The sequence below is a fragment of the Eleutherodactylus coqui genome, chromosome 5 (assembly GCF_035609145.1).
Source record: "Eleutherodactylus coqui strain aEleCoq1 chromosome 5, aEleCoq1.hap1, whole genome shotgun sequence".
NCBI lineage: Eukaryota > Metazoa > Chordata > Amphibia > Anura > Eleutherodactylidae > Eleutherodactylus > Eleutherodactylus coqui.
The window spans coordinates 163,198,182-163,224,204 of NC_089841.1; the positions used below are offsets into that span (position 1 = coordinate 163,198,182).

Genomic DNA, 26,023 nt, shown 5'->3' on the forward strand with positions numbered 1-26,023 from the left:
TTTATGGGGTTGCCAAAGAGAAACAGTACAGTGCTCAGTTATGTCTGGCAATCCAATAGAGATGGATGGAGAAGCATTTGGTGGCTGCACTCTTCATGCAATTAAGGCACGCCAAGGGACAGAATCCCCATTCTTTTGTAATCAGTGTGGGAGCCCAAGCGGATCAAAAATCTGCTTTCTGTGGAGAGGGGACAAGTTTAAATGCCTTTTATGGAATACTCCTCGCACTTTGTGCAAAGTTAAGACAAGAAAGTTTAAAGGACAATCTGTAAAATATTTAATTACATTGATAATGAAAACAATCAAATTTGAGCAAAATAATATTTAGTCCTTACCCGCAACTTCCGATTTAATATTTTAATCTCACGCTCCATGTCATGTTTTTGATCCTGCAACTTTTTTACGGTGTCTGTAGGACAAATAAGAATCAGTGTTGAGGTGTGAGACATGGAAGCTGCAGCAATTAATTACACAATTTAGGACATGAACCAGACAGCCTATTTTAGCGGTAGTTAATGTTCCTGAACTGGTAAAACCCTGAGGATGTATGCAGTCATGAGGCATGAAAGGAAGTGAGACAGTTATATTTAATAGCTACATGTGAGACACGTCTCCCTGACAAAGCACAGACTTATCACCTCTTCTGGGTTAGTGCTGCAGTCTTTATTTTTTGAGACAGGAAGGTAGAGGAGCTTAAAGTAACCGGCACGTACAGGACAGGATGCCACCTTAAGGCTGTTTGTAACCATGACAGTAAATGGTCTGAACGCTTTACTTCTAAAACCGTACAATTAGAACAATGAGAAAAAAGAAAGTACATTGTCTATTCCAAAGTCATAGTATTTTTATGTGCAAGTAAAAACTCCTAGTTAGGCCGGTCTCACACGGACGGGTCGAGTTCCAGCTCAGACCGTGGCCTGCGACCCTGCGTACCCGTTTCCTTACTGCGGATGGCTACAGACGCTCACCGTCGGTCATGCGCAGTAGATTAAAAAAAAATAGCAATTTGTTTTTCCCCAGCGTCGCTAGGTGATGATGCAGATACCCGCAGCTTATCTGCAATGTCAATTGCAAATAGGACACAAGTCGGGTGGCTTCCATTGACTTCAATGGAAGCCGCTCGTGCGGAGTACGCACAAAAATAGAACATGTTGCGATTCTATTTCTGCTTGCGGAAATCGCAATCACTATCAGCTCATCTGAGCGGATATGTGAGTGTTCCATTTTTTTAATGTGTGCAGAATACTGCGGATCATCCGCGGATTCCACAATTCAAATCCAGTTGTAGGAGACCGGCCTTATGTGTATTCTGAAGCATCTATAGGTTTTGCAATGTTAAAACAAGAAAAGGCTAATGTTTTTTAGAACTAGTAATTATTCGGTAAGTGTATGTGTTAATGTGCTTTGCAAAGCACGTGGATTACATAAAACAAAATATTCCGGTTTTGATGCATGCGGTTGCTTCCTGCACAAGTCACATACTTCTATATTATACCCATTTTTTTCTTTGTTTCATTAGTTTACAAGATAGTTCTAAGGAGCAAGGCTGCCTCAGTGATACTGCATTTCATTGTTACTTCCATTGTTTAGATATTGGCAGTGTCACAACGCCCTCTGCTGGGAGAAATGCAAAGACTTACTCTCAAGATCGGATATGATGAGGTTGTCATGTAGTTTCACAGCTCTGTGCTGCTCAACTTCATCCTCCAGTTCAAATATGGTCTCCTTCATGTCACTGCGTTCCGTCTCCTTCTCTTCCAGCTCGCTCCTCACCTTATCCAGGGCCAGAGTCAGCTCCGATACCTGCTTTTGTGCCTCCTCCCGGAATGCTCTATATTCATCTTCCAGCTAAAGAGATCAATAAGAACAGAATAGAACATTAAAACAGCATTTAGCAATTTACTGTTGAAAATAAGATTCTTTTTCTATCAATTCACCTTGTCAAAGGCATCTTGCATTCGTCGGAGGTCACTTTGTAAATGCACCAACTCCTCCTGTAGGTTCCCGGCCAGAGTTTCTGCTTTCTCTTTATCGGAACGCACACTTTCCAGTAGATTCTGGATATGAGAGGCATCTCCGGAGCTGTGTAAAGAGTACAACTCGGACACTCTTTGCTTCTCCTGTTCTAGCTGTGTTTTCAGACGTGAACTTTCTGCTTGTTCAGCATTTAAGGAAGTCTTGTATTCCTCAAGAGTTGAAGCAAGTGTCTGCTTGGCATGTTGCTCAGCCTCAACAATGCGCTCCATATGGTGATTCCTCTCCTTAAGGGCTCTAATGACCTCCTGAGCCTCCTTATTGTCCTGCTCTGCCATTTTTAGAGTATTGCTCAAATGTTGCTGAACACCCAACAATTGCTCTCTTTCAAAACGGCCACTCTCAGCCAATTCCATATATCTTTGCTCTAGCTCTAAATATCGACTACTCTTCAAGTCCTCATCAAGAGAGTAGGACACATGGTGCTCATCAAGAAGTGCTCTTGCATACTCTAATTGACGGCTGAACAATTCTAGCTTATCACTCTGCTGGCAAAGGGAGTCCATCAAAATGACCTTTTCTTCTCCTAGTCTCTCATTTTCACTGTTTAGCTCTTGAGTTATCTGCTGTAAATCAGCCAGTTCTTGTAGTGTGGCTTGTAGCTCCTCAGCTGTGCTGTGTTGGTTCTCTTCCATTTGGTGGATACGCTCGGTCAGGCAAGCTACAGACACCTCGCTTACATTTCCACTACTGCCTTTACGAGATCGCTCGGTACTAGGAAGACCTTCGGACTCAGAGGATGAAGACGGAGCATCAAGAGCATCATCACTTGAGGTGAGAGGCTGGTAGACTTCACTGCACTCGCTGTCTAAATTATCCATAGAGCTACTCCTCCTCTCTCCTGTCAGTGTACTCTCATCCTGGCTCAGGAGGTCCTCGATTGAGCCAGGTGTAGAGCCCTCCACAGATGAAGCTAAATTACCACCCCCACAGTCACTGTGGCTGCCAGCAGCCATATCTATGGATTGGTAGCCATACAGTTTCTCCGTAACATCTAGTTGTTGACCCAATGAAAAACCTAATGCATTCAAACGATCTTTTAGCATGCGGTTTTCATTCTTCAGCTGCTGCAGCTCTTCTCGAACCACAGCATTCTGCTCCTGCAACTGCACTAAGGGAACTTCTTCCGGACTCTTATCAGAGAGATCTTCTCCTAATTGTGTCCTAATGTCTCTTAGCTCTGTGCGGAGGAGTAATATCTCTGCATCTTTACTCTTGGCCAGGCTTACCAAGTCCTTTACCTTAGCTTCAAGAGCAGCACGATCACTAATCTGGTTGTCAGATTTGGATTTGCTCATACGAAGAACATCAGACTCTGCACGGGCCCGAGAGCGTTTAGTTGGGGCAGAGACCTCTCCTATACCAATGCCTGAACTTTGCGTTTTTTTGCTGGCATTTAGACGAGAACGGTCACGCACTCTCTCTCGAGATGATCCTGCTTCTTTGGTACCAGATGAGCCACTTCTCTTGGTGCTGGTGCTGCCTGGACATAGAAAAGAGCAAAAATAATACACGAGGTAATACCGAGATGAAGTAAAAGGTCAACAGAGTATTTGGAAACTTTTGTGCACATACAGTCAATAAATATTATGCCATACACCACAAAGTGGTTAGCAGCAAAAAATAAATAAAATTTTTTATATCTATCTATCTCAATTCCACTATATACATTGAGGTTTTTTGTTTTTTTTCAAAGAGGCTAGAAAAATACCAAAGCCAATACATTTTTAGTGTCCTTCATCTTACTTGTGTTGCTCCTTGCTTTGCTATCCGAGCCACTCATTGCTGCTACTGAACTTGGATTTGATACTGCATTGCTTTTCTTTGTCTTCACACCATTACTTGCTGGTGGCCCACCAGCCATTCCAGCTAGGAGGTCATCATTACTTTTAGCCTGAAGAGGGGGGGGGGGGGGGGTGTGACAAATTCGAAACAATTATATTAGCGCTTACTGGCTGTTCTATTACATAAGGATACATCTACACAACATATAATTGCATGCGAATTGTTGCCTTTATGAAGCCCTATAAAATGCATTCAATAATAGTACTTAAACGGTTTTCTTGTCATGAACTGTTTATTATGTCATCCTGCAATTTTTTAACAGCAAATTAAGCCTGAAGCTTCACAGCTTATGAGAGAACAGCAAGCTCCCAATATTAACCTTATAATAGCAAGCGATGCATCACATTTTTGTTTTTTCATCCCCGCTTTTCAAGAGCTATAACTTTTGTATTTTTCTGTCAACATAGCCGTAGGAGGTCTTAGTTTTTGTGGGATCAGTTGTGTTTATAGAAACTGTTTAGTCTACCATATAATGTATTGAAAAGCTTTTGGTTTTTAAGTGGGGTAAAATGCAAAAAAAAAAAAAAAAGTCAAATTTGCGCAATTGTTTTTAATTCGTTCATGGAACAGCAAAGCGGCTCCGTGTCTTCTCACCGACATCATGTTTTCAAGCTGCAGTCAGCCCGAGTTGTTTCGTAAACAGGCTGCTGCAGCCAATTACAGTGGTCATCTCTGAACACTGCCATTGGCTGCAGCAGCAGGTTTACAAGACGTTATAGGCTGACTGCAGTCTGTTAACAAAACACCACAGTGGAGACCCAAAGCGGCAGTGGGGAACTTGTGGGGAGCGGCACGTATGAGCTCTATATTATGTGTACACATTGAGGGATCTATTTTATCTCAGACAACCCCTTTAAATAAAACTATATTTTCTCTGCTAGAAAATATTTAGTGGAGCCTCTGGTGCAAGCTTGGTAATCTAGTTCTCGTGTCGATTTTATTCTACCGAGTCAAACCCGTATGGCAAGAGTGGGGCCTCTCACTAATGATACTATCTTCTGACATGTTATTATCACAAGCTATAATTAATATATACACCGTATATACTCGAGTATAAGCCGAGGCACCTAAGTTTACCACAAAAAAAAAACTTTGTTGCCTCGAGTATAAGCCGCCCCCCCCCCCCCCCGCAGGGATTTTTGGGGAAGAACTTTAAATATAAGCCCTTCCCTGAAAATCATCCCTAGTCGTAGTAAAAAAAATAAATAAAGCTGGTGCTCAATCCAATCACAGCACTTACTTACACAGTGCTGACAGAGCCAAGCAGAGAGGATGGCAGGGAGAATTCAAGCAGCTTGCCGCACAGACACCGACTGGGAGGTGAGTAAGGAGGGTTTTTTTTACCTAGTATATACTCGAGTATAGCTAGGCTTATACTCAAGTCAATAAGTTTTTCCCAGTTTTTTGTGGTAAAACTTATTGACTTGGCTTATACTCGGGTCGGCTAATACTCGAGAGTATAATATTTATATATTTTACCTTTTTGCCGCTGCCGAGGCTCAGGTGCGTTTAGCCGCTCGGGTCCCATCACTGTAATGAACTTCTTTCAGCATTTAAAATCCCCGACTGCTGAAAGGACTGCGTCTGATTAGCTGAGTGCTGCGGCCAATCACAGGCAGCGCTCAGCTGTCATTCAATGAATGGCTGAGCGCTGCCTGTGATTGGCTCAGTCAATTAGACACAGGGCTTTCAGCAGGCAGGGATTTTAAATCCCCACCTTCTGAAAGAACTTTATAACTGTGATGGGACCCAAGCGGCTAGACATGCCAAACCCTGGGCAGCAGCAAAGAGGTAAGTTAAGAGTTTATTTTTAATTTTTCAGACCCTTACTTGAGTATAAGCCGAGGCGGGCTTTTTCAGCATAAAAAAAAAATGTGCTGAAAAAGTGGGCTTATACTCGAGTATATACGGTCTCTCTCTCTCATATAAATAACGTAACTGTGCGTTAAGTGGCACTTTTTGTAGTTCTAACCTTTGATAATGATGATCCCGGACGGGATACCTTGGATGACGTAGGTGCGCTGCTGTCCGACTTCGCTCTTTCACTGCCCAGTGGTTTGTTGGTGGTCGGTACTTTGGGGGCAGAGCCTGTGCTTCTGCTTGCTTTCCTCATCCTGGGCAGCCTGCTTGTGATGCATTTACAGCGTAATCTGTGAAGCAAATGCAAAATCATCAATATGTCAGGGTACGTCAACATGGAAAAGTCTCTGCAGATTGTCGCGATTGAATGACAGAGCCATAATTAATTCATGACAAAATCTGCATTTGCCGAGGATTTCACCCTGCTCATATGAAAGGGTGAAATGCTCTGTGAAAATCTGCAGCATAAGGCCTCTTGCACACGGGCGGGTTAGACCCCGCATGCCAGTGACCCCTGCGTGCCTGTCCGGCGGCTTCTTTCCGCGCATCAGATGTGCCGGATGGCACTCCGTTGCGCATGGAAGCCGTTAGTGCATAGCCCACACAGAATTGCAGCATGCTGCGATTTCTTCTCCGCGAGCGGAAAAATGCAATCTCCGCTCTTGGAGATGAAATTGCGATTTGCCATAGCATGCTATGGGTCAGTATTTGCTGCGGAGCATGGAGGCGGACGCCTACTGGGGACTCCGCAATGCAAATCCACCTGTGCGCAGGAGGCCATAATAGACCTGTTGCGGATTCAAAATCTGCACTGCAGGTCAATTTATGCTGCAAATTTTTCACATGTGGATGAGATTTCTTTAAACTTCATCCACTTTGCTGGTACTGAAATATGCTACATATATTATGCATGCAAATCTATGTAAAAAATGCACATGGTATGTCAGGTGGGAAGGCAACATTACATTTTACAGCACTATTCTGCTATTATGATATATATAAAAGGAAATTGCTGAACGTTTTACAACTTTTAAATAAATCTACTTTAGAAAAGGAAGATCATGTAGTAGCTAAACTACAAATAAATCTTTAGGACTCCATCTTCAGCTTCATACACATGGCAGGCCCTTGGGCAGGACAACATACAGAAAACCGAGCCCCTGCACGATGGCGCTGTAGACACACCACGTTGACACATAATGTTCTTCTGACCGGCGCCATATTTCAGAGATATTCTCCCCTCAGAACAATGCTTCCAGAATACCTCTAACAATACAGCATTTAATCAAACATGTCAATGTTTTCGATTGAATTCATATAGAAACCACCAGAAACCCCTCCGTATGCCTCAATGGAACAATATAAGGCCTCATTACACTTCTGTAGTCACAGTTTAAAAACTCCGTACAATTTGGAGATTACTGCAAGTAGTCACAATCACAGAAAGTGAGGGCAAATGCCTCCAGACCCAATATTCTGGCCAATGTAGGCTGGGTTCACACTCTGAGGATTTACAGTGCATTTACAACATTTTCAATTTTGCTCGTTTGAACGATTTTCTGAATGAGAATCGTTCCGTCTAAATGCAGCATTATTCTTGTATTTCTTTTGGCATAGACATTAATCTGTATAGGATTTTTCCGGACCGTATGAATATAGCCATAGAGGCATCTGCTATGTGCAGAATTGTATCACTTGCAAAACACATTCCACTGGACTAAAACAGGAACACAGGACGACTGTTGGGTGTTAAGCCCCCAAGAGCCGCCTCACGGATCGCTGCCTGACTACCACACCTGTGCTTATACATAGTCGTTCAAGTGACGGAGCGGCTGGGGATCATTCCGGTTATCCGCCTCCATTTACAGTAAGACTCAAACATTGAGTGGCTCCCATTTACACTTGACAGTTGCTTCATTTTTAGCTCTGCTATAAACCAAGTGACTCCGACAGGTGAGCCATTTCACACTCAGCGCCCTGTCGATGGCCGCGTATACACAGGACAACTATGGCCCAAATTCACCATTTTTAATGAGAATTCAGACAATAATTGTTCTGTGTAAAGTACCCTTGAGGCAAAAAAGGCATTTTGCTGCATTTAAGCCATGTCCTTACAAAGCCACACCCACTTGTCCAGCAAGGCAAAGTGGGATATTTTTTTAGTGCATTTGCTTCATAAATAGGTCTAAAACTTAAATGCAACATTATGCACCAGGAAATGGCAAATGGTGATGCATTTTCTGACAAGGTATAAGTGCAATCACATTAGTAAATCTGAGCTTCCTTCTAGATCACCACATTTCTAAAAACGTGCATATGAGCCAGAGACTTGTGTGCAAATACAAAAACCCCATCATATCTAATATCGAGACGAGTCCTCCTTATACACCTATTACAGTATCTACCCATCGCTCTCTCCTACCAGAAACTGTGTCCTTTCCATATCACAGAAACACTCAGTTACCTGCTGTTAAGTTGTAGGCTTCTAGGAGAACACATGGAGGAACGGATCTAGACCTTGTCCGATATGACTACGGGACGGCGATCTCGGAAGATATATATAGCCTTTGTTGCCCGCCCTTGCACCTTTCAAAACTCGCTGTAACCCAATGAGCTGCGCTGCATCTGACATCAGTAAACATTGGATTCTTTCCCTCCCGTTAGCAACGAGCCACGTGACATCAGGAGGGTCAAACGGGGAACTGGATTTAGATTTAAACCCCGCAAGTGATGTGGAGCCGGCAGCTTGTGTACAGGGACAAGTCTTCCTTATTAGGAATCTCACACTGCACTGCGGGGAATCTGACAGACGTTAAACCTTCCTAATATTTGGAATTCCTTGGAAAAGACAGACAACAGAAAGTTAGAAAGTTCACCCTCGCCCTACCCCCAAGCCATCGCATTAAGCCAGTATTATAGCATACGCGTCTGGAGATACAGTATGTAACGTATCATTATGTGTGCCGACTGCTGGAACACATACATACTAAAGCTACTTACCTCATTAGTAGAAACATCTCATCCACCTCTTTAATGATAGATGCAGCGCACAGAATTTGTTCTAATTGAGGGTTTTCCACCAATAAACGTCACTGAACAGAAAGCGTGTATTTACACCGAATGCCCACTTCACAAAAGGTGCTTTTATACGGAAAGTATCGTTTGGGTTCCCACGATCCAGCGAGAATCTGAACCATCAGTGTAAAAGTATGCAGCGACTGAACGAACGAGAACTCGTTCACATCTCGGCATCTGGTTTGTGCTTGCAGATAACGGGACAGTGGATCGTTCCATGTTAACAGGCCATCATTCACTTATGAAGAGCTGCCCGCTTACCGTGAATGGAGGCGGGCGGACTGGAGCGATTCCCGGCCCGCTCCACCTCCATTCACTAGTGATGCTCGCTCCTATGTAAAAGCACAGGATCGATTATCGCTGGGACAACCTGTAGGGCATCTGTTCCCAACACATTGTCCCATCTAAAAGCACCCTTACAGACACTCCTCTAGTAGCACGTTGACCTCTTTTGGCCCTCCCGAATGGCAGCAGTTCATCGACGCCTAGATTCCACCAGATATTGCTGATATTCTGCAGGAATATTGGCCCCTGTGGACAGCAGACCTTCTTGCAGTTGCCACAAATTACATGGAGATACCGATATATATATTACTGGCGAACAAAAATACACGATGTTATTGCGAGCTTTCGGTATATCACCCCCTTCGTCAGGCTCATGAATGAAACTAGTTTGGATGGTACATAATAGCATACAGATGCAGAGGGGAGGAGGAGAGCCCTCTTGATCTAAATAAAGATTCACACACAGAAAGCAGAAGACAGTCTGAGCAGAGAGATGAACACTGAGTCAGTCCACTGTACTTGTTAGCAACAGTAGTTAACAAGATCAGTCAGTCAGCTATATATCTGCTATAGAGACTCTGTCACCATCGTTCAGCCCCCCTCTAAAGGAGCCTAAGGTAGTGACAGTCACAATGATTACACCGATATGTCTGCTGTGTGGATCTGTGCAGTAGTTTGGGAGAAACTCGCATGTTATCCATAGCAACAAATGAATAGAGGACTACAGGAAGTAGTCCTGGATATTCATGAGCTGCAGGTTGACTGCTGTCTGCCTATTACTGTGACCAAAGAGATCGCTGCCAATCATTGGCTGGAGGGGTGAGGTGGGTGTGGCTAGCCTGCAGCTCATGAATATGCAGGACTACTGCATTTTCCCTAAAATAAGACACTGTCTTATATTAATTTTTGCCCCAATAGAGGCACAGTGTCTTATTTTTGGGGGTTGCCTTATAATATTCACCTAGCAGCCAGCGTTCGGGTCCCTCGCTTCTATGTACTCCTGAACACCGACAGAGCATTTCTTCCTGGTAGCGGGGCTTGAATGCTCCGCCTTCAGCAAGAGGTTGCTCCGATTGGGTCATCGAGTGCTACGTCAGCCAATCAGAGCCGGCACTCGATTAACTAATCACAGCCATTCACTGAATGACATCATTGAATGGGTGTGATTGGTTAGTACTGCTTTTTTTTCTTCCCATGTAATGTAGCTAGGGCTCATTTTCAGGGTAGGGCTTATATTTAAAGGGTGAATTCACATGTGAAGACAACCACTGGGCAGAATCATATCAGGGCGCTTCTACAGCGGCACATGTCGTCCTGTGCAGCTCTGTACTATGGAGACACAGAGGCTTGATGTACTACTGTCCAAGTACTATCAATGCTTCCATGGGAGAACAGCTCTGCACATACAGCTCTGATGAAGCATGACATTACTCTTTTTCTGCCTGTAGCTCTCCATTGAGTGGCTGAGAAGAGTGCCTTGAGCCACTCCATTGTATTACACAGGCTTGGTCATATGGCTGATACATGCTGCCCATTCATGGGGATACCTTCCCAAGTTCTTGGCAAAGGGACTAAATGAAGAGCTCAGGTAAAGAGCGATTGAGCACTTTTTCTAAAAATTGATCATTTGAATTTGAAAGTTTCACAACTCATCGAACCTAAAATGTACAATGAAATGGAACACCGAACACTTAGTCCTCGTCTGCAACATTGTCCAATTGTGGCAAATAGTCCCAGTAATAATGGCATTCCATTAATACAAATTGTTTAGGCCCTGTAAATCAATGTATTTGTCCTCATGTAGGGGAAGAAGAGGAGAGTGCAGATTATTTAATGTTGGGAATTCCAAGTTCCGCTGCGCACATTGTGACGCTGCACAGTATTTGGCGCTACAGAGGTCAGTTCACACTGCCTTGTTTCCTGAGTGTGAACCGGACGCTGGCCCAAGTAGATTGGCCGTAAGAACGCAAACAGGACACGGTCACAAGCTACGGTGCATCGCTCCACCAGCAACTGTGTGTTCTGTGCACGGCTCTGGAACGGGACACATTATGTAGATATCAGTGAAAACAACAAGGGTGTACATAAGTATGTATGTCGGGATCCATTAGGAGTACAGCTTAGGACACGCTCACACACAACACCTTTTATAGCGAAACACTGTAAACCGCCTCCACTGAATTCAACGGGGCTTTGCAGAATAGCTTTCGCATTTGCCGTTTCTGGAGTCACATTTTTTGAACGCAGACTGCTCTATTTCAGTAATTTTTAAACCCACCTCATCACCCAATGTGAGGATGGGGTGCGCTAAAAAAGTCAAACGAGTTTGAAAACCCAGTAAGAAAATGTGGCGTTTTAACAGAAGCTCGTGTGAGATCAGTCTTACGGTATAACCTCTCTCATCAAGTCATAACGAGAACATATTTAGCATACATACTCATCCTAAATTTTCCAAAATAAAGATATTTAAGTGATTAAAGCAAAACATTGTAAAAGGAGGAAAAAGGACAACATTGTCTCATCTAGCATGACTTAAAGGGGTTGTCCCGCGGCAGCAAGTGGGTCTATACACTTCTGTATGGCCATATTAATGCACTTTGTAATGTACATTGTGCATTAATTATGAGCCATACAGAAGTTATAAGAAGTTATTCACTTACCTGCTCCGTTGCTAGCGTCCTCGTCTCCATGGTTGCCGTCTAATTTTCGCCGTCTAATGGCCAAATTAGACGCGCTTGCGCAGTCCGGGTCTTCTTATCTTCTCAATGGGGCTCCGTGTAGCTCCGCCCCGTCACGTGCCGATTCCAGCCAATCAGGAGGCTGGAATCGGCAATGGACCGCAAAGAAGCCCTGCGGTCCACGGAGGGAGAAGATGCCGGCGGCCATCTTCACCGGGTAAGTAAGAAGTCACCGGAGCGCGGGGATTCAGGTAAGCGCTGTCCGGTGATCTTTTTTAACCCCTGCATCGGGGTTGTCTCGCGCCGAACGGGGGGGAGGGGGGGGGGGGGGTGTTGAAAAAAAAAAAAACACGTTTCGGCGAGGGACAACCCCTTTAAGCCTCCTGTTCACGGGCGAAATATCACTGCATTACCTGCGGCGATAATCCACACGCAGGTAATGCTATGCACGCTTTCCATAGGTTAACTATGGAAAGTGCAACCCGATGTACACAAGCGGAAAATTGCGACTATTTTCAGCTCACGTATAAAAATTGAGGCATTCTGCGGCGAACCTATCATAATGATTGGTTCATGGCGGAAAATGGTGGTGACAAAGTGTTCTCCCGCGGCGGTATATCACAATGCCTGTGGACAGCCGGCCTAAAGGCAAACTGTGCCCCGATTAACCCTGTTGAGATCCAATTATTGAACCTCGGAGATAGCCAGGCGGAAGCCGAAGACTACCAGGAGGCATAAAAGCAGATGTGGACATTGTCCTCGTCTGCCCTCATCTCCTTATAACGCATGAAGGCATTCATCGCCACGACCCACATCACCCTAGAGGGAGCAGTGGTGAACACCATAGCCTGGGAATTGTCTACAGCAGAGGTTCCCAAGGTGGTCTATATGGACCCCCAGGGGTTGATTTTGTCAGCAAGAAGAAAAAAATAAAAATTCTGTGGTCCACGTGAGCGGACCCCATTTGGGCAGGTCAGCATCAACATTTAGGCGTTCTGTAAATGACATTACACAGATTGTGCACATAATACACACAGAAATTACTTACCTCTGATATTTCATAACATTGTTTATGTAGAGTTCGCGCAGACCTTCTTGGGCTCTTGCGACAAAACAGACCTGCGCAGCAGCTAGTTTACCCACAAAGTTTCTACTGTGCATCGTTTTCACGTGATCTGCCAGAAACCAAGAAGTTTTGCGTGAACTATACCCATCTGCTTTGTGGTGTGCTATGTTCATGTGTAAGTTCTTACAAGTTCTCATACCGGCAGCAGTGCATTACGCACATACCTGCTACTTATCCTGCATTATGGACTATCGCAAGAAAGGTTCTGATGGCTTTTCCATCTTTATACCTCGTGGAAAGGGATTTTAGTGCAGACGCCAATCCTCTTACGAGAAAAACAAATTGATTGCAAATCACTGAACATGGAGATTTGAGACTATACCTCACTAAATATTAAGCAATTGCTATCATGGCACCCCCCCCCCCCCCTCCCCTCCCATTAACTGCATTATTTGTGGAGTCATTTTATGTAAGAATTTTACTAGGTTCTGATTTGTTTCATCCAAAATACAAATATTTACTTGCATTTCGTATCTTTTCAATAAAGATCTGAATAAAAATTGTACATGTTTTTCTTTTTTACAATGGTCCACAAAAACCCCGATCTACGGCGTCGTTCACACAAGCGCTGTTTTCGTGCATTATAGGTACATAAAAAGGTCACTTCTAAAAGAACAGATGGTTTCCTATAGAGGGGTTCACACGAAGGAATTTTAGACGCACTAAAGGCTCACACCGATCAAAGATAGAACATGCGAATGTAAAGCTCGCATCAAGGTCTGTGGTGCGTGAAAAAAAGTAGGACCCGACCTATCTTTGGTGCGCGCTTTCCAAAGACTCCTATGGGAGCTGGAAAACACGCACAATACACACCGGATTGTGTGAACGGGCTAATTAAAATAGCTAGAATTAACCCATTCACATAATCTTTAGAGCAGTATAGCCACGTTCTTTTAATGTGCCTGTATTGCGCAAAAACAGCACTCGTGTGAACGAGGCCTTAGTGAGCAGCCCTGTGTCAGCTGTGAAAAACCTATCTGACTTTAATAAGTTAAGGAAAATTCAATATTAAAGGGGTTGTCTCGCGGCAGCAAGTGGGTCTATACACTTCTGTACGGCCATATTAATGCACTTTGTAATATACATCGTGCATTAAATATGAGCCATACAGAAGTTATTCACTTACCTTCCCTGCGCTGGCGTCCCCGTCGCCATGGTGCCGTCTAACTTCAGCGTCTAATCGCCCGATTAGACGCGCTTGCGCAGAAGGGTCTTCTGCCTTCGGGTCTGTCCGGCAGCAGCGGCGTTCTGGCTCCGCCCCCTTCTACGCGTCATTGTGTAGCTCCGCCCCGTCACGTGTGCCGATTCCAGCCAATCAGGAGGCTGGAATCGGCAATGGACCGCACACGTGACGGGTCGGAGCTACGTGATGATGCATAGAAGGGGCGGAGCCAGAACGCCGCTGCTGCCGGACCGAAGAGAAGCCAGAAGACCCTTCTGCGCAAGCGCGTCTAATCGGGCGATTAGACGCTGAAGTTAGACGGAGCCATGGAGACGGGGACGCCAGCGCAGGGAAGGTAAGTGAATAACTTCTGTATGGCTCATATTTAATGCACGATGTATATTACAAAGTGCATTAATATGGCCATACAGAAGTGCTGAACGCCACTTGCTGCCACGAGACAACCCCTTTAAGCCGTCAGGAGAGGAGGTCTACAGAAAACAAAACCAAAAAAAAAAAAACTGTACAGGGCAAAAAAAAGTTTGAGGACCTCTGGTCTGGAGGCATGGACAAAGAAATGGAGTAACCCTTTCTTGATGTGGGCAATAGAGTAAAAATAATTTTTAAAAGTAATGCCAGAATTGCTTCCCCCTTCCCCTCCAAATGTTATAAAAAGCATTTCCAAAATTTCTATATAGCTCAAAATGGTACCAATATACCAGTCACATCTTAGTACCATAAACTAAGTTATGGGAATATAGAGTCCGGGTAGGTACTTTTTTCTTACTGTTTCTCTTTCTTGCGCGGTCACCCCTGGAAGTCAACGCTCCACTTGTGAGCGTGACTCTTCATCAGTCAGAGCACACGCACTTCTTGGACACACTGACTGAGGAAGAGAGTCAAATTAATAGATCGAGCGTTGATTTCAATGGGTGACAGCGTGGGAATGGGAAACTGGGCAAGTAGGGGAGGGAGGGACTTGTTATTTGTATAGCGCCAACTTATTCCGTAGCACTTGCAGATAATTTGTTTATTACCCACCTCCACCAAGCTGGGTACTCATTTAACCGACCTCAGAAAGAAGGAGGGCTGAGTCAACCTTCAGCCGGCTACCTAAACCACGCGGGAATTGAACTCGCAACCTTCAGGTCATGAGTGAGAGCTTGCTTGAAAGTTGCTGCTGTCTTGACACTCTGCCCCACACGAGGCCACAAGTGAAAAAAGTACACCCCCAGACTTCATGTTCCCTGTCCTATAAGCCATAACTTAGCTTATTGTGCTTATGGGATGTGACAGGTTCCCTTTAATTCACAGTTTGGTACATTTAATGGCTAAATGTTGAACTGACAACATCCCCGTTAAGTGCTCGGCGACTAGCCTACATGTATACTGCACTATATAGAAGCCCAATTTACGGCATGAGGGAGGAGGACCTGGATTTCCTAAGCGTGCTAGTAGGTAACCACAGGGGATTCAGTTAATAGGAAGTGTGCAGCTAGGCGTTTTGTGCTGGAGATCAGATTGTGAGGGGGAGGTTTGTTCTCCAAAAACCACTTCAAAGAGCTCGGAAAACACTGGCAACAACACATCGCAAAGAAACAACAGAAGGATTATTGTGTTCAGCCGCTCTGAAACCAGCGCAGAAGACACGCCAACTTACGTCTTATAGAATAACAGGCGTTCCTCCTTTTATTAAAACAATCGGAACTGTGGTAAGCGGAGATCATTATAGATTCTAGTGGTGACGGACTAAAAGCAGAACGTGCCAATGAACCCGTCCTCCTAGCCCAGTCTATAGCCGTCCACGTCCTGTGAAATGGCCTGCAGTGTCTGCTGATCGCAAATAAGACCACATGTCTATAAAGGCCAGAAAAAGGACTACATCCACATTCCCAGGAAGGGTGGCTAGTCTGCAGACTTATGGGACTCACCGCTATATACTTTGGCCAGTGTGCTCCAGTTTACTTTAATGCACAGGGGCCACGTATGTACAGTGGCTTCTCCAACACCTCCCATGTTTGAGATGCAGGGCAATCCAAGCAACCTAACCCTATATATGGCACCATCATAGCTCCCGAACAGCACGCCTGCGGTCTTACGGTTATATTAGACACTGATCTCTCCTTTACCCCCTATATCCAATCTCTCACCCAAACAAGTCGGCTACACCTCAAGCACATCGCAAGAATCCACCCTTCTCACCGTGGACTCGCTAAAAACGCTCAGTTGCCCTCATCCACTCTCGGCTCGATTATTGCAACTCGTTGCTGATCGGCCTCCCCTGCTTGAAACTCTTCCCCCTCCAATCCATCCTGAATGCGGAAACCAGGCTCATCTTCCTGTCCAGCCGCTACTCGTATGCCGATGCCCTGTGCCAGTCACTGCACTGGCTGCCCATCAAATATAGAATTTAATTCAAACTCCCTACCTTCATCCATAAAGCTCTCCACAGCACCGCCTCGTCCTACATTGCTTCTCTCATCTCAATCCACCACCCAGCTCTCTCCGCTCTGCTAACGAAATCAGATTCCAAGACTTCCCCAGAGCAGCAGCAGTCCTGTGGAACGCACTACCCCAAACTATCCGGGCAATCCCTGACTCACACAACTTCAGGCGTGCTTGAAAAACACACCTCTTCAGAGAGGCATACCACATCTCCCAAAGCAAACCCCTCTGTACTCCGCCTGATAACATGCTCCCTGCCCTACTGACTGCAATCCCTTCTAGCCACAATCCCCTTTACCTTCTGTATCACCCCATTATGTGTAGTATGTAAGCTTATTGGAGCAGGACCCTCACCCCTACCGTTTCCATCAATTGATTTCTACATGTAATCATGGTTTTGGGTACTGGGAATAGACTGTCTTAATACCCATTATCATTCCTGGCAACGTAATGTCTGCACACTGCTGACTTTGTTACTACTTGAAAAGGAAACAATATTAATAACATGCATATACGGTAATATATAGAAAGTACCTTCATTTTTATGTTTATGCGCACTTGTTATCCTGAATTCAAATGGGTTGCGCAGACATACTCTACTGTACGAGTCCAGTATGTGCAGCGCTCCCACTGATTTCAATGGGAGTGAAGCTAGCCATTACACTTCCTCCCCTGACCATCTATGATGACGGTCGCCCGCTGCACTGACAGTGGACTGAACAATCAGCTGATCGGTGGGGACCCCGAGCGACAGTCCCCTGTTGATCAACTACTGATGCCCTATCCTTGTTAAGGGCCATAAATACCCTTTTAACAATTCCTAGACCTCAACAAACATTGCAAGACAGAACTTGCATGAATGTGTAGAGCGGATTGACAGCGTAGTCCAATTGCTTTTACATTCTTCCCAGTTGCAGTTGGCCAGCACATCAGGAGTTAATATGCCTTTATGTCATCTTTTTATAATGAATACGAGGTTTGATTTTGATTCCTTTGCACAATCATTAGAAATCAATATGCCGAGGACAGAGGCTCATATTTCTCAGTAATGTAAAGCGTTCTTATATAATAGACTAGCTGATATACCTGGCTTCGCCCGAGTTAATTTGGTACTGGTGTTTATCTGGTGTTCACAAGGAAAATCTTATGAAGTCGTGGTTACTTTAGAGATACTGAGGAAAAACATATGTTCACCATTTTGCATAGTTCTCTGCGTTACCCAGGAAATACCACGGGGAGGTAACCATGCGACGTTTCCTTTATATAAAATGACATCAGGAAGTGAGAGAATTTGATTACGTACGTAAAATTTGGACGCTAACTCTTTTGCGCATAGAATTGAATAATCGAGTTGGGACCCATTAGCTTTTCCTATTTATGACATAATCAATGCTCCTGCCAAATTTCCCGTTTCTATGACACCGGAAAGTGAAAAAATTACATTCCGCACGTAAAATTTGGACGCTAATTCTTTTGCGCATAGAATTGAATAATGGAGTTGGGACCCGTTAGCTTTTCCTATTTATGACATAATCAATACTCGTGCCAAATTTCACGTTTCTATGACACCGGAAAGTGAGAAAATTAGATTCCGTACGTAAAATTTGGACGCTAATTCTTTTGCGCATAAAATTAAATAATCGAGTTGGGACCCATTAGCGTTTCCTATTTATGACATAATCAATGCCGTGCCAAATTTCATGTTTCTATCACATTGGGAAGTGAGAGATTTAGATTATGTACGTAAAATTTCGACGCTAATTCTTTTGCGCATAGCATTGAATAATCGAGTTGGGACCCATTAGCTTTTCTTATTTATGACATAATCAATGCTCGTGCCAAATTTCGAGTTTCTATAACACCGGGAAGTGAGAGAATTAGATTCCGTACGTAAAATTTGGACGCTAATTCTTTTGCGCATAGAATTGAATAATCGAGTTTGGACCCATTAACTTTTCCTATTTATGACATAATCAATGCCCGTGCCAAATTTTAAGTTTCTATGGCATTGGGAAGTGAGAGATTTAGATTATGTACGTAAAATTTGGCCCGCCAATTCTTTTGCGCTAGAATTGAATAATCGAGTTGGGACCCAATTACTTTTCCTATTTTGGAGATAATCCATGCTTGTGGCAAATTTCATGTTTCTACGACATCGGGAAGTTGGAGAACTTTTGGCGAGTCAGTCAGTGAGTGAGTGAGTCAGTGAGGGCTTTCGTCTTTATATATATAGATGACAACATAAAACACACGACAGTCAGAGGATCGACTATTATAAGGTTTTCCCACATCATTATAGAAATGATGTGGGAAAGCGGAAGTATTGCGTGACAGACAGCTTCCATTGACTACAATGCAAGGCGGCCGCGTGTTTTTCTGCGGCAATTAGAACATGCCGCGATTTCTTTCAGGAACTCAAAAGCTATCCTAATCATCAACCTGATGCACAGCTTTTTATTTTCTGTAAAAATTATGGTTTTCCATCATTTTACAGGATAAAAAATGCTGCATGCTGTGCTATTATTTCTAGCTGTAAACTATTGGTGGCCTATCCTTTTCTACTGCAGGCCATTCACTTCAAGGGAAATGTAATACCAAGCCTGGCCACTGCAGCAAGAATGGAGCCGTCTGCTTCCTGCACAAACTAGCTCAGTGAACAAGCACACTGCTTGGATAACAGCTGATCGCTCGCATACCCCTGCGGTTCTACTACCGTTCCTCATGATAGGAGGTGGTGGTAGTGGTCGCCGCCGGCTTCATAGACAATTACTGGAGTGCAGTGTAAATGCCCCATTGCTGTTCCATTTAAAGTCCTCACAGCGGTCTTGCGGTGCAGAGCGAGGGGCTCAGGGTCTCGTTCTAGTAATGGTGGAGTCCTAGGAATCAGACATTTATGACCTATCCTGTGGAATGTAATAGGTGAATGCTAGTACTCCCGTCTGGTGAACTGTATAACTAGAGTAGTTTGACACCTAAATTCCATGTCATATCAGTGGCTACTAGTAATATACTGCTGTCTGCCATACAGCGGCTGCGCAGAGGCCGAGCCAGGCGTCCTCAGGAGAGTTACCTGCCCCGACTTTACATCACAAGTCTCCAGTACGGAAGGCTGCAAGAAAAGTATAATTCATGTTTCTGAATGAAAGTCGTGAAGACAAGTTGTACTGAACAATGCTGCGTTTACACGGAACGGCCACCATTTAAACTAGCGAAAAAACGATTATCGCTCGGTTTAAACGTGAGCCAGCGACCAAGTGGCGAACGGGAATTGTGCACTTTTTTCTGGTCGTTCAATTTCAGCCAGACTAAAAATCATCGTTAGTTTGTTCGCTTATTGTTGCGCTTAAACGCTCCGGCTGCTACAATACAACAAAGCATCTCCAGAGTACAAGCCGACCGCCATACTGGCCACACCGCTGTGCTCCACGTACAGGACCCGACAGGCATGGGGGAATCGCCAACACAGGGGAGACCTCACACCGACAGGCATGGGGGAACGCCAACACAGGGGAGACCTCACACCGACAGGCATGGGGGATCGCCAACACAGGGGAGACCTCCCACCTACAGGCATGGGGGAACGCCAACACAGGGGAGACCTCCCACCTACAGGCATGGGGGAACGCCAACACAGGGGAGACCTCCCACCGACAGGCATGGGGGAACGCCAACACAGGGGAGACCTCACACCGACAGGCATGGGGGAACGCCAACACAGGGGAGACCTCACAGCGACAGGCATGGGGGAACGCCAACACAGGGGAGACCTCACAGCGACAGGCATGGGGGAACGCCAACACAGGGGAGACCTCACAGCGACAGGCATGGGGGAACGCCAACACAGGGGAGACCTCACAGCGACAGGCATGGGGGAACGCCAACACAGGGGAGACCTCACAGCGACAGGCATGGGGGAACGCCAACACAGGGGAGACCTCACAGCGACAGGCATGGGGGAACGCCAACACAGGGGAGACCTCACAGCGACAGGCATGGGGGAACGCCAACACAGGGGAGACCTCACACCGACAGGCATGGGGGAACGCGAACACAGGGGAGACCTCACACCGACAGGCATGGGGGAACGCGAACACAGGGGAGACCTCACACCGACAGGCATGGGGAATCACCAACACAGGGGAGACCTCACACCGACAGGCATGGGGGAACGCCAACACAGGGGAGACCTCACACCGACAGGCATGGGGGAACGCCAACACAGGGGAGACCTCACACCGACAGGCATGGGGGAACGCCAACACAGGGGAGACCTCACACCGACAGGCATGGGGGAACGCCAACACAGGGGAGACCTCACACCGACAGGCATGGGGGAACGCCAACACAGGGGAGACCTCACACCGACAGGCATGGGGGAACGCCAACACAGGGGAGACCTCACACCGACAGGCATGGGGGAACGCCAACACAGGGGAGACCTCACACCGACAGGCATGGGGGAACGCCAACACAGGGGAGACCTCACACCGACAGGCATGGGGGAACGCGAACACAGGGGAGACCTCACACCGACAGGCATGGGGAATCGCCAACACAGGGGAGACCTCACACCGACAGGCATGGGGGAACGCCAACACAGGGGAGACCTCACACCGACAGGCATGGGGGATCGCCAACACAGGGGAGACCTCACACCGACAGGCATGGGGGAACGCCAACACAGGGGAGACCTCACACCGACAGGCATGGGGGAACGCCAACACAGGGGAGACCTCACACCGACAGGCATGGGGGAACGCCAACACAGGGGAGACCTCACACCGACAGGCATGGGGGAACGCCAACACAGGGGAGACCTCACACCGACAGGCATGGGGGAACACAGGGGAGACCTCACACCGACGGGCATGGGGGAACGCCAACACAGGGGAGACCTCACACCGACAGGCATGGGGGAACGCCAACACAGGGGAGACCTCACACCGACAGGCATGGGGGATCGCCAACACAGGGGAGACCTCACACCGACAGGCATGGGGGATCGCCAACACAGGGGAGACCTCACACCGACAGGCATGGGGCAACGCCAACACAGGGGAGACCTAACACCGACAGGCATGGGGGAACGCCAACACAGGGGAGACCTCACACCGACAGTCATGGGGGAACGCCAACACAGGGGAGACCTCACACCGACAGTCGTGGGGGATCGCCAACACAGGGGAGACCTCACACCGACAGGCATGGGGGATCGCCAACACAGGGGAGACCTCACACCGACAGGCATGGGGGAATCGCCAACACAGGGGAGACCTCACACCGACAGGCATGGGGGAACGCCAACACAGGGGAGACCTCACACCGACAGGCATGGGGGAACGCCAACACAGGGGAGACCTCACACCGACAGGCATGGGGGAACGCCAACACAGGGGAGACCTCACACCGACAGGCATGGGGGAACGCCAACACAGGGGAGACCTCACACCGACAGGCATGGGGGATCGCCAACACAGGGGAGACCTCACACCGACAGGCATGGGGAAACGCCAACACAGGGGAGACCTCACACCGACAGGCATGGGGGAACGCCAACACAGGGGAGACCCCCACACCGACAGGCATGGGGGAACGCCAACACAGGGGAGACCCCACACCGACAGGCATGGGGGAACGCCAACACAGGGGAGACCTCACACCGACAGGCATGGGGGAACGCCAACACAGGGGAGACCTCACACCGACAGGCATGGGGGAACGCCAACACAGGGGAGACCTCACACCGACAGGCATGGGGGATCGCCAACACAGGGGAGACGCCACACCGACAGGCATGGGGGATCGCCAACACAGGGGAGACCTCACAGAACTCCCATCCCGGGATGAGACAGGTCCCAATTTCAGCCAGAAACACTCATTATGTAACCTCAGTGCTGCCATAACAGTGTATACTGTTGGCTCCACTCGACCCCGCACGCAACGCATACACTGGAAGCTCTATACGTCCCCCGCACGTAACATACACAGAAGGCTCTATACGTGCCCCCTGTGTAACATATATACGGGAGGCTCTATACGTCCCCCGCGTGTAGTGCATGCTGCAGCCCCTATACGTCCCCCACGTGAAACATATACACAGGAGGCTCTATACACCCATGTAACATATACAGGGGAGCCCCTATACGACCCCCCCCCCCCCCCGTGCGTAGTGCACACCGGAGCCCCTATACACCCCCCGCGCGTAGTGCATACCGGAGCCTCTATATGCCCCCCCCCCCCCCCCGCGCGTAGTGCATACCGGAGCCCCTATACGCCCCCCCTGCGCGTAGTGCATACCGGAGCCCCTATACGCCCCCCCCCCCCCGCGCGTAGTGCATACCGGAGCCCCTATACGCCCCCCCCCCCCCCGCGTAGTGCATACCGGAGCCCCTATACGCCCCCCCCCCCCCCCCGCGCGTAGTGCATACCGGAGCCCCTATACGCGCCCCCCCCGCGCGTAGTGCATACCGGAGCCCCTATACGCCCCCCCGCGCGTAGTGCATACCGGAGCCCCTATACGCCCCCCCCGCGCGTAGTGCATACCGGAGCCCCTATACGCCCGTGTGTAACATATACACGGGAGGCTCTATACACCCCTGTAACATATACACGGGAGCCCCTATATGCCCCCCGTGCATAGTGCATACTGGAGCCCCTATGCCCCTTCCCCTATGTGGTGCATACTGGAGCCCCTATACGTCCCCCCTCGCGTGGTGCATACTGGAGCCCCTATATGTCTCTCCCCCCCCCCCCCCCCCGTGTAGCATACACACGGGAGCCCCTATATGTCTTTCCCCCCCCCCCGGGTGGCGTACACACGGGAGCCCCTATACGCCCGCCCCCCCCTTGGGTGGCGTACACACGGGAGCCCCTATACGCCCGCCCCCCCCCCCCGGGTGGCGTACACACGGGAGCCCCTATATGCCCCCCCCCCCCCCGTGTAGCATATACGCGGGAGGCTCTACACGTCCCCCCCCCCCGTGTAGCATATACGCGGGAGGCTCTACACGTCCCCCCCCCGTGTAGCATATACGCGGGAGGCTCTACACGTCCCCCCCCCCCCCGTGTAGCATATACGCGGGAGGCTCTACACGTCCCCCCCCCCCCGTGTAGCATATACGCGGGAGGCTCTACACGTCCCCCCCCCCCCCGTGTAGCATATACGCGGGAGGCTCTACACGTCCCCCCCCCCCCCGTGTAGCATATACGCGGGAGGCTCTACACGTCCCCCCCCCCCCCCCGTGTAGCATATACGCGGGAGGCTCTACACGTCCCCCCCCCCCCCCGTGTAGCATATACGCGGGAGGCTCTACACGTCCCCCCCCCCCGTGTAGCATATACGCGGGAGGCTCTACACGTCCCCCCCCCCCGTGTAGCATATACGCGGGAGGCTCTACACGTCCCCCCCCCCGTGTAGCATATACGCGGGAGGCTCTATACGTCCCCCCCGTGTAGCATATACGCGGGAGGCTCTATACGTCCCCCCCCCCCGTGTAGCATATACGCGGGAGGCTCTATACGTGTTCCCCCCCCCCCGTGTAGCATATACGCGGGAGGCTCTATACGTCCCCCCCCGTGTAGCATATACGCGGGAGGCTCTATACGTCCCCCCCCCCGTGTAGCATATACGCGGGAGGCTCTATACGTCCCCCCCCCGTGTAGCATATACGCGGGAGGCTCTATACGCCCCCCCCCAGTGTAGCATATACGCGGGAGGCTCTATACGTCCCCCCCCGTGTAGCATATACGCGGGAGGCTCTATACGTCCCCCCCCAGTGTAGCATATACGCGGGAGGCTCTATACGTCCCCCCCAGTGTAGCATATACGCGGGAGGCTCTATACGTCCCCCCCAGTGTAGCATATACGCGGGAGGCTCTATACGTCCCCCCCAGTGTAGCATATACGCGGGAGGCTCTATACGTCCCCCCCAGTGTAGCATATACGCGGGAGGCTCTATACGTCCCCCCCAGTGTAGCATATACGCGGGAGGCTCTATACGTCCCCCCCAGTGTAGCATATACGCGGGAGGCTCTATACGTCCCCCCCCAGTGTAGCATATACGCGGGAGGCTCTATACGTCCCCCCCAGTGTAGCATATACACAGGAGGCTCTATACGTCCCCCCCAGTGTAGCATATACACAGGAGGCTCTATACGTCCCCCCCAGTGTAGCATATACACAGGAGGCTCTATACGTCCCCCCCAGTGTAGCATATACACGGGAGGCTCTATACGTCCCCCCCAGTGTAGCATATACACGGGAGGCTCTATACGTCCCCCCCAGTGTAGCATATACACAGGAGGCTCTATACGTCCCCCCCAGTGTAGCATATACACGGGAGGCTCTATACGTCCCCCCCAGTGTAGCATATACACGGGAGGCTCTATACGTCCCCCCCAGTGTAGCATATACACAGGAGGCTCTATACGTCCCCCCCAGTGTAGCATATACACAGGAGGCTCTATACGTCCCCCCCAGTGTAGCATATACACAGGAGGCTCTATACGTCCCCCCCAGTGTAGCATATACACAGGAGGCTCTATACGTCCCCCCCAGTGTAGCATATACACAGGAGGCTCTATACGTCCCCCCCAGGGTAGCATATACACAGGAGGCTCTATACGTCCCCCCAGTGTAGTATATACACAGGAGGCTCTATACGTCCCCCGTGTAGTATATACACAGGAGGCTCTATACGTCCCCCCCGTGAAGTATATACACAGGAGGCTCTATACGTCCCCCCCGTGTAGTATATACACAGGAGGCTCTATACGTCCCCCCCGTGTAGTATATACACAGGAGGCTCTATACGTCCCCCCAGTGTAGTATATACACAGGAGGCTCTATACGTCGCCGCACAAGGGACAACTTGTACCTCCTGCAGACACAGCAGACGTGTATACAAGCACACAGCGCCGCACTATACACCCAGCGATACGTAGTGACAACAGGGAGCCGCCGGGCGCGCACAGAATATATGACGGCTATACATACGGTGTTCATCCCGGGTCCCAAATCTGGAGCAACTCCGGGGCTCTGGCTCGGGATAGGTCCCCGGTCACTTCCGGTTCCGGAGCTCACGGAATTGTTACAAGACACGGCGGCGAAATAAAACGGCGCATGCGTGCGAGTCCCCAGCCGTAGCTGGCGGGTCCTGCCCACTGTCCCGCCGGGAGCATTACACTGCGCATGCGCCGTCCGCGGTCACACACTGCTGTTTGGGAGGAATGTTGTGTAGGCTGCGCTGCCGTCCTCAGTGTATGACTTATAGCGGACCCCATATCGGCCGGCCGCAGAGCACTGGGCTAAAAACTGCATGAGGGCTAGGAAGATCACCTACCGCAGTCACCCATCACTGCGCAATACTTTCCCTCTAGCCTTCATCGCACATCAAGTGACCTTGGTTTAAAAAATCTTAGCTCAAAAGTAGTTGTCAGTGTAACACTTTCTCTGTTCTTCCACCTGTGGCTCTTTGGCTGCTGCAAAACTTCACCTCCCAGCATGTCCTACTA

General features: G+C 48.4%; 2 protein-coding genes across 5 annotated transcripts in view; one reads left to right on the forward strand and one right to left on the reverse strand.

Moving 5' to 3' along the window:
- The window catches only part of SPECC1L (sperm antigen with calponin homology and coiled-coil domains 1 like), a 39,853-nt gene extending 14,193 nt beyond the window's left edge, over nt 1–25,660 (reverse strand). For 3 of the 4 annotated variants that reach the window (XM_066603579.1, XM_066603578.1, XM_066603577.1), the window contains exons 1-6: nt 8,204–8,260; nt 5,852–6,029; nt 3,781–3,928; nt 1,938–3,517; nt 1,641–1,848; nt 336–409 (exon numbers count right to left, since the gene is read on the reverse strand). In XM_066603579.1, coding sequence (XP_066459676.1) covers nt 336–409; nt 1,641–1,848; nt 1,938–3,517; nt 3,781–3,928; nt 5,852–6,029; nt 8,204–8,238 — 2,223 coding nt within the window. In that variant the 5' untranslated portion in view covers nt 8,239–8,260. Of the gene's footprint in view, nt 1–335; nt 410–1,640; nt 1,849–1,937; nt 3,518–3,780; nt 3,929–5,851; nt 6,030–8,203; nt 8,261–25,505 lie in introns of those variants that run through there. The other variant, XM_066603580.1, reaches the window with a different exon arrangement.
- On the forward strand, nt 15,484–21,577 carry LOC136628827 (uncharacterized transmembrane protein DDB_G0289901-like). The gene is made up of 2 exons (XM_066604921.1): nt 15,484–15,523; nt 19,944–21,577. Exons 1-2 carry the CDS (start codon nt 15,484–15,486, stop codon nt 21,575–21,577), a joined length of 1,674 nt encoding a protein of 557 aa, XP_066461018.1.
- Nucleotides 25,661–26,023: the final 363 nt, after the last annotated feature.

What these genes read in the sequence shown, in the direction of transcription:
- LOC136628827 (XM_066604921.1), top strand. Translation starts at nt 15,484, where the DNA reads ATGAGGGAGGAGGACCTGGATTTCCTAAGCGTGCTAGTAG. An exon ending in TTTCCTAAGCGTGCTAGTAG is followed by an intron (nt 15,524 to 19,943) that starts GTAACCACAGGG and finishes CTCCACGTACAG; the next exon opens with GACCCGACAGGCATGGGGGA.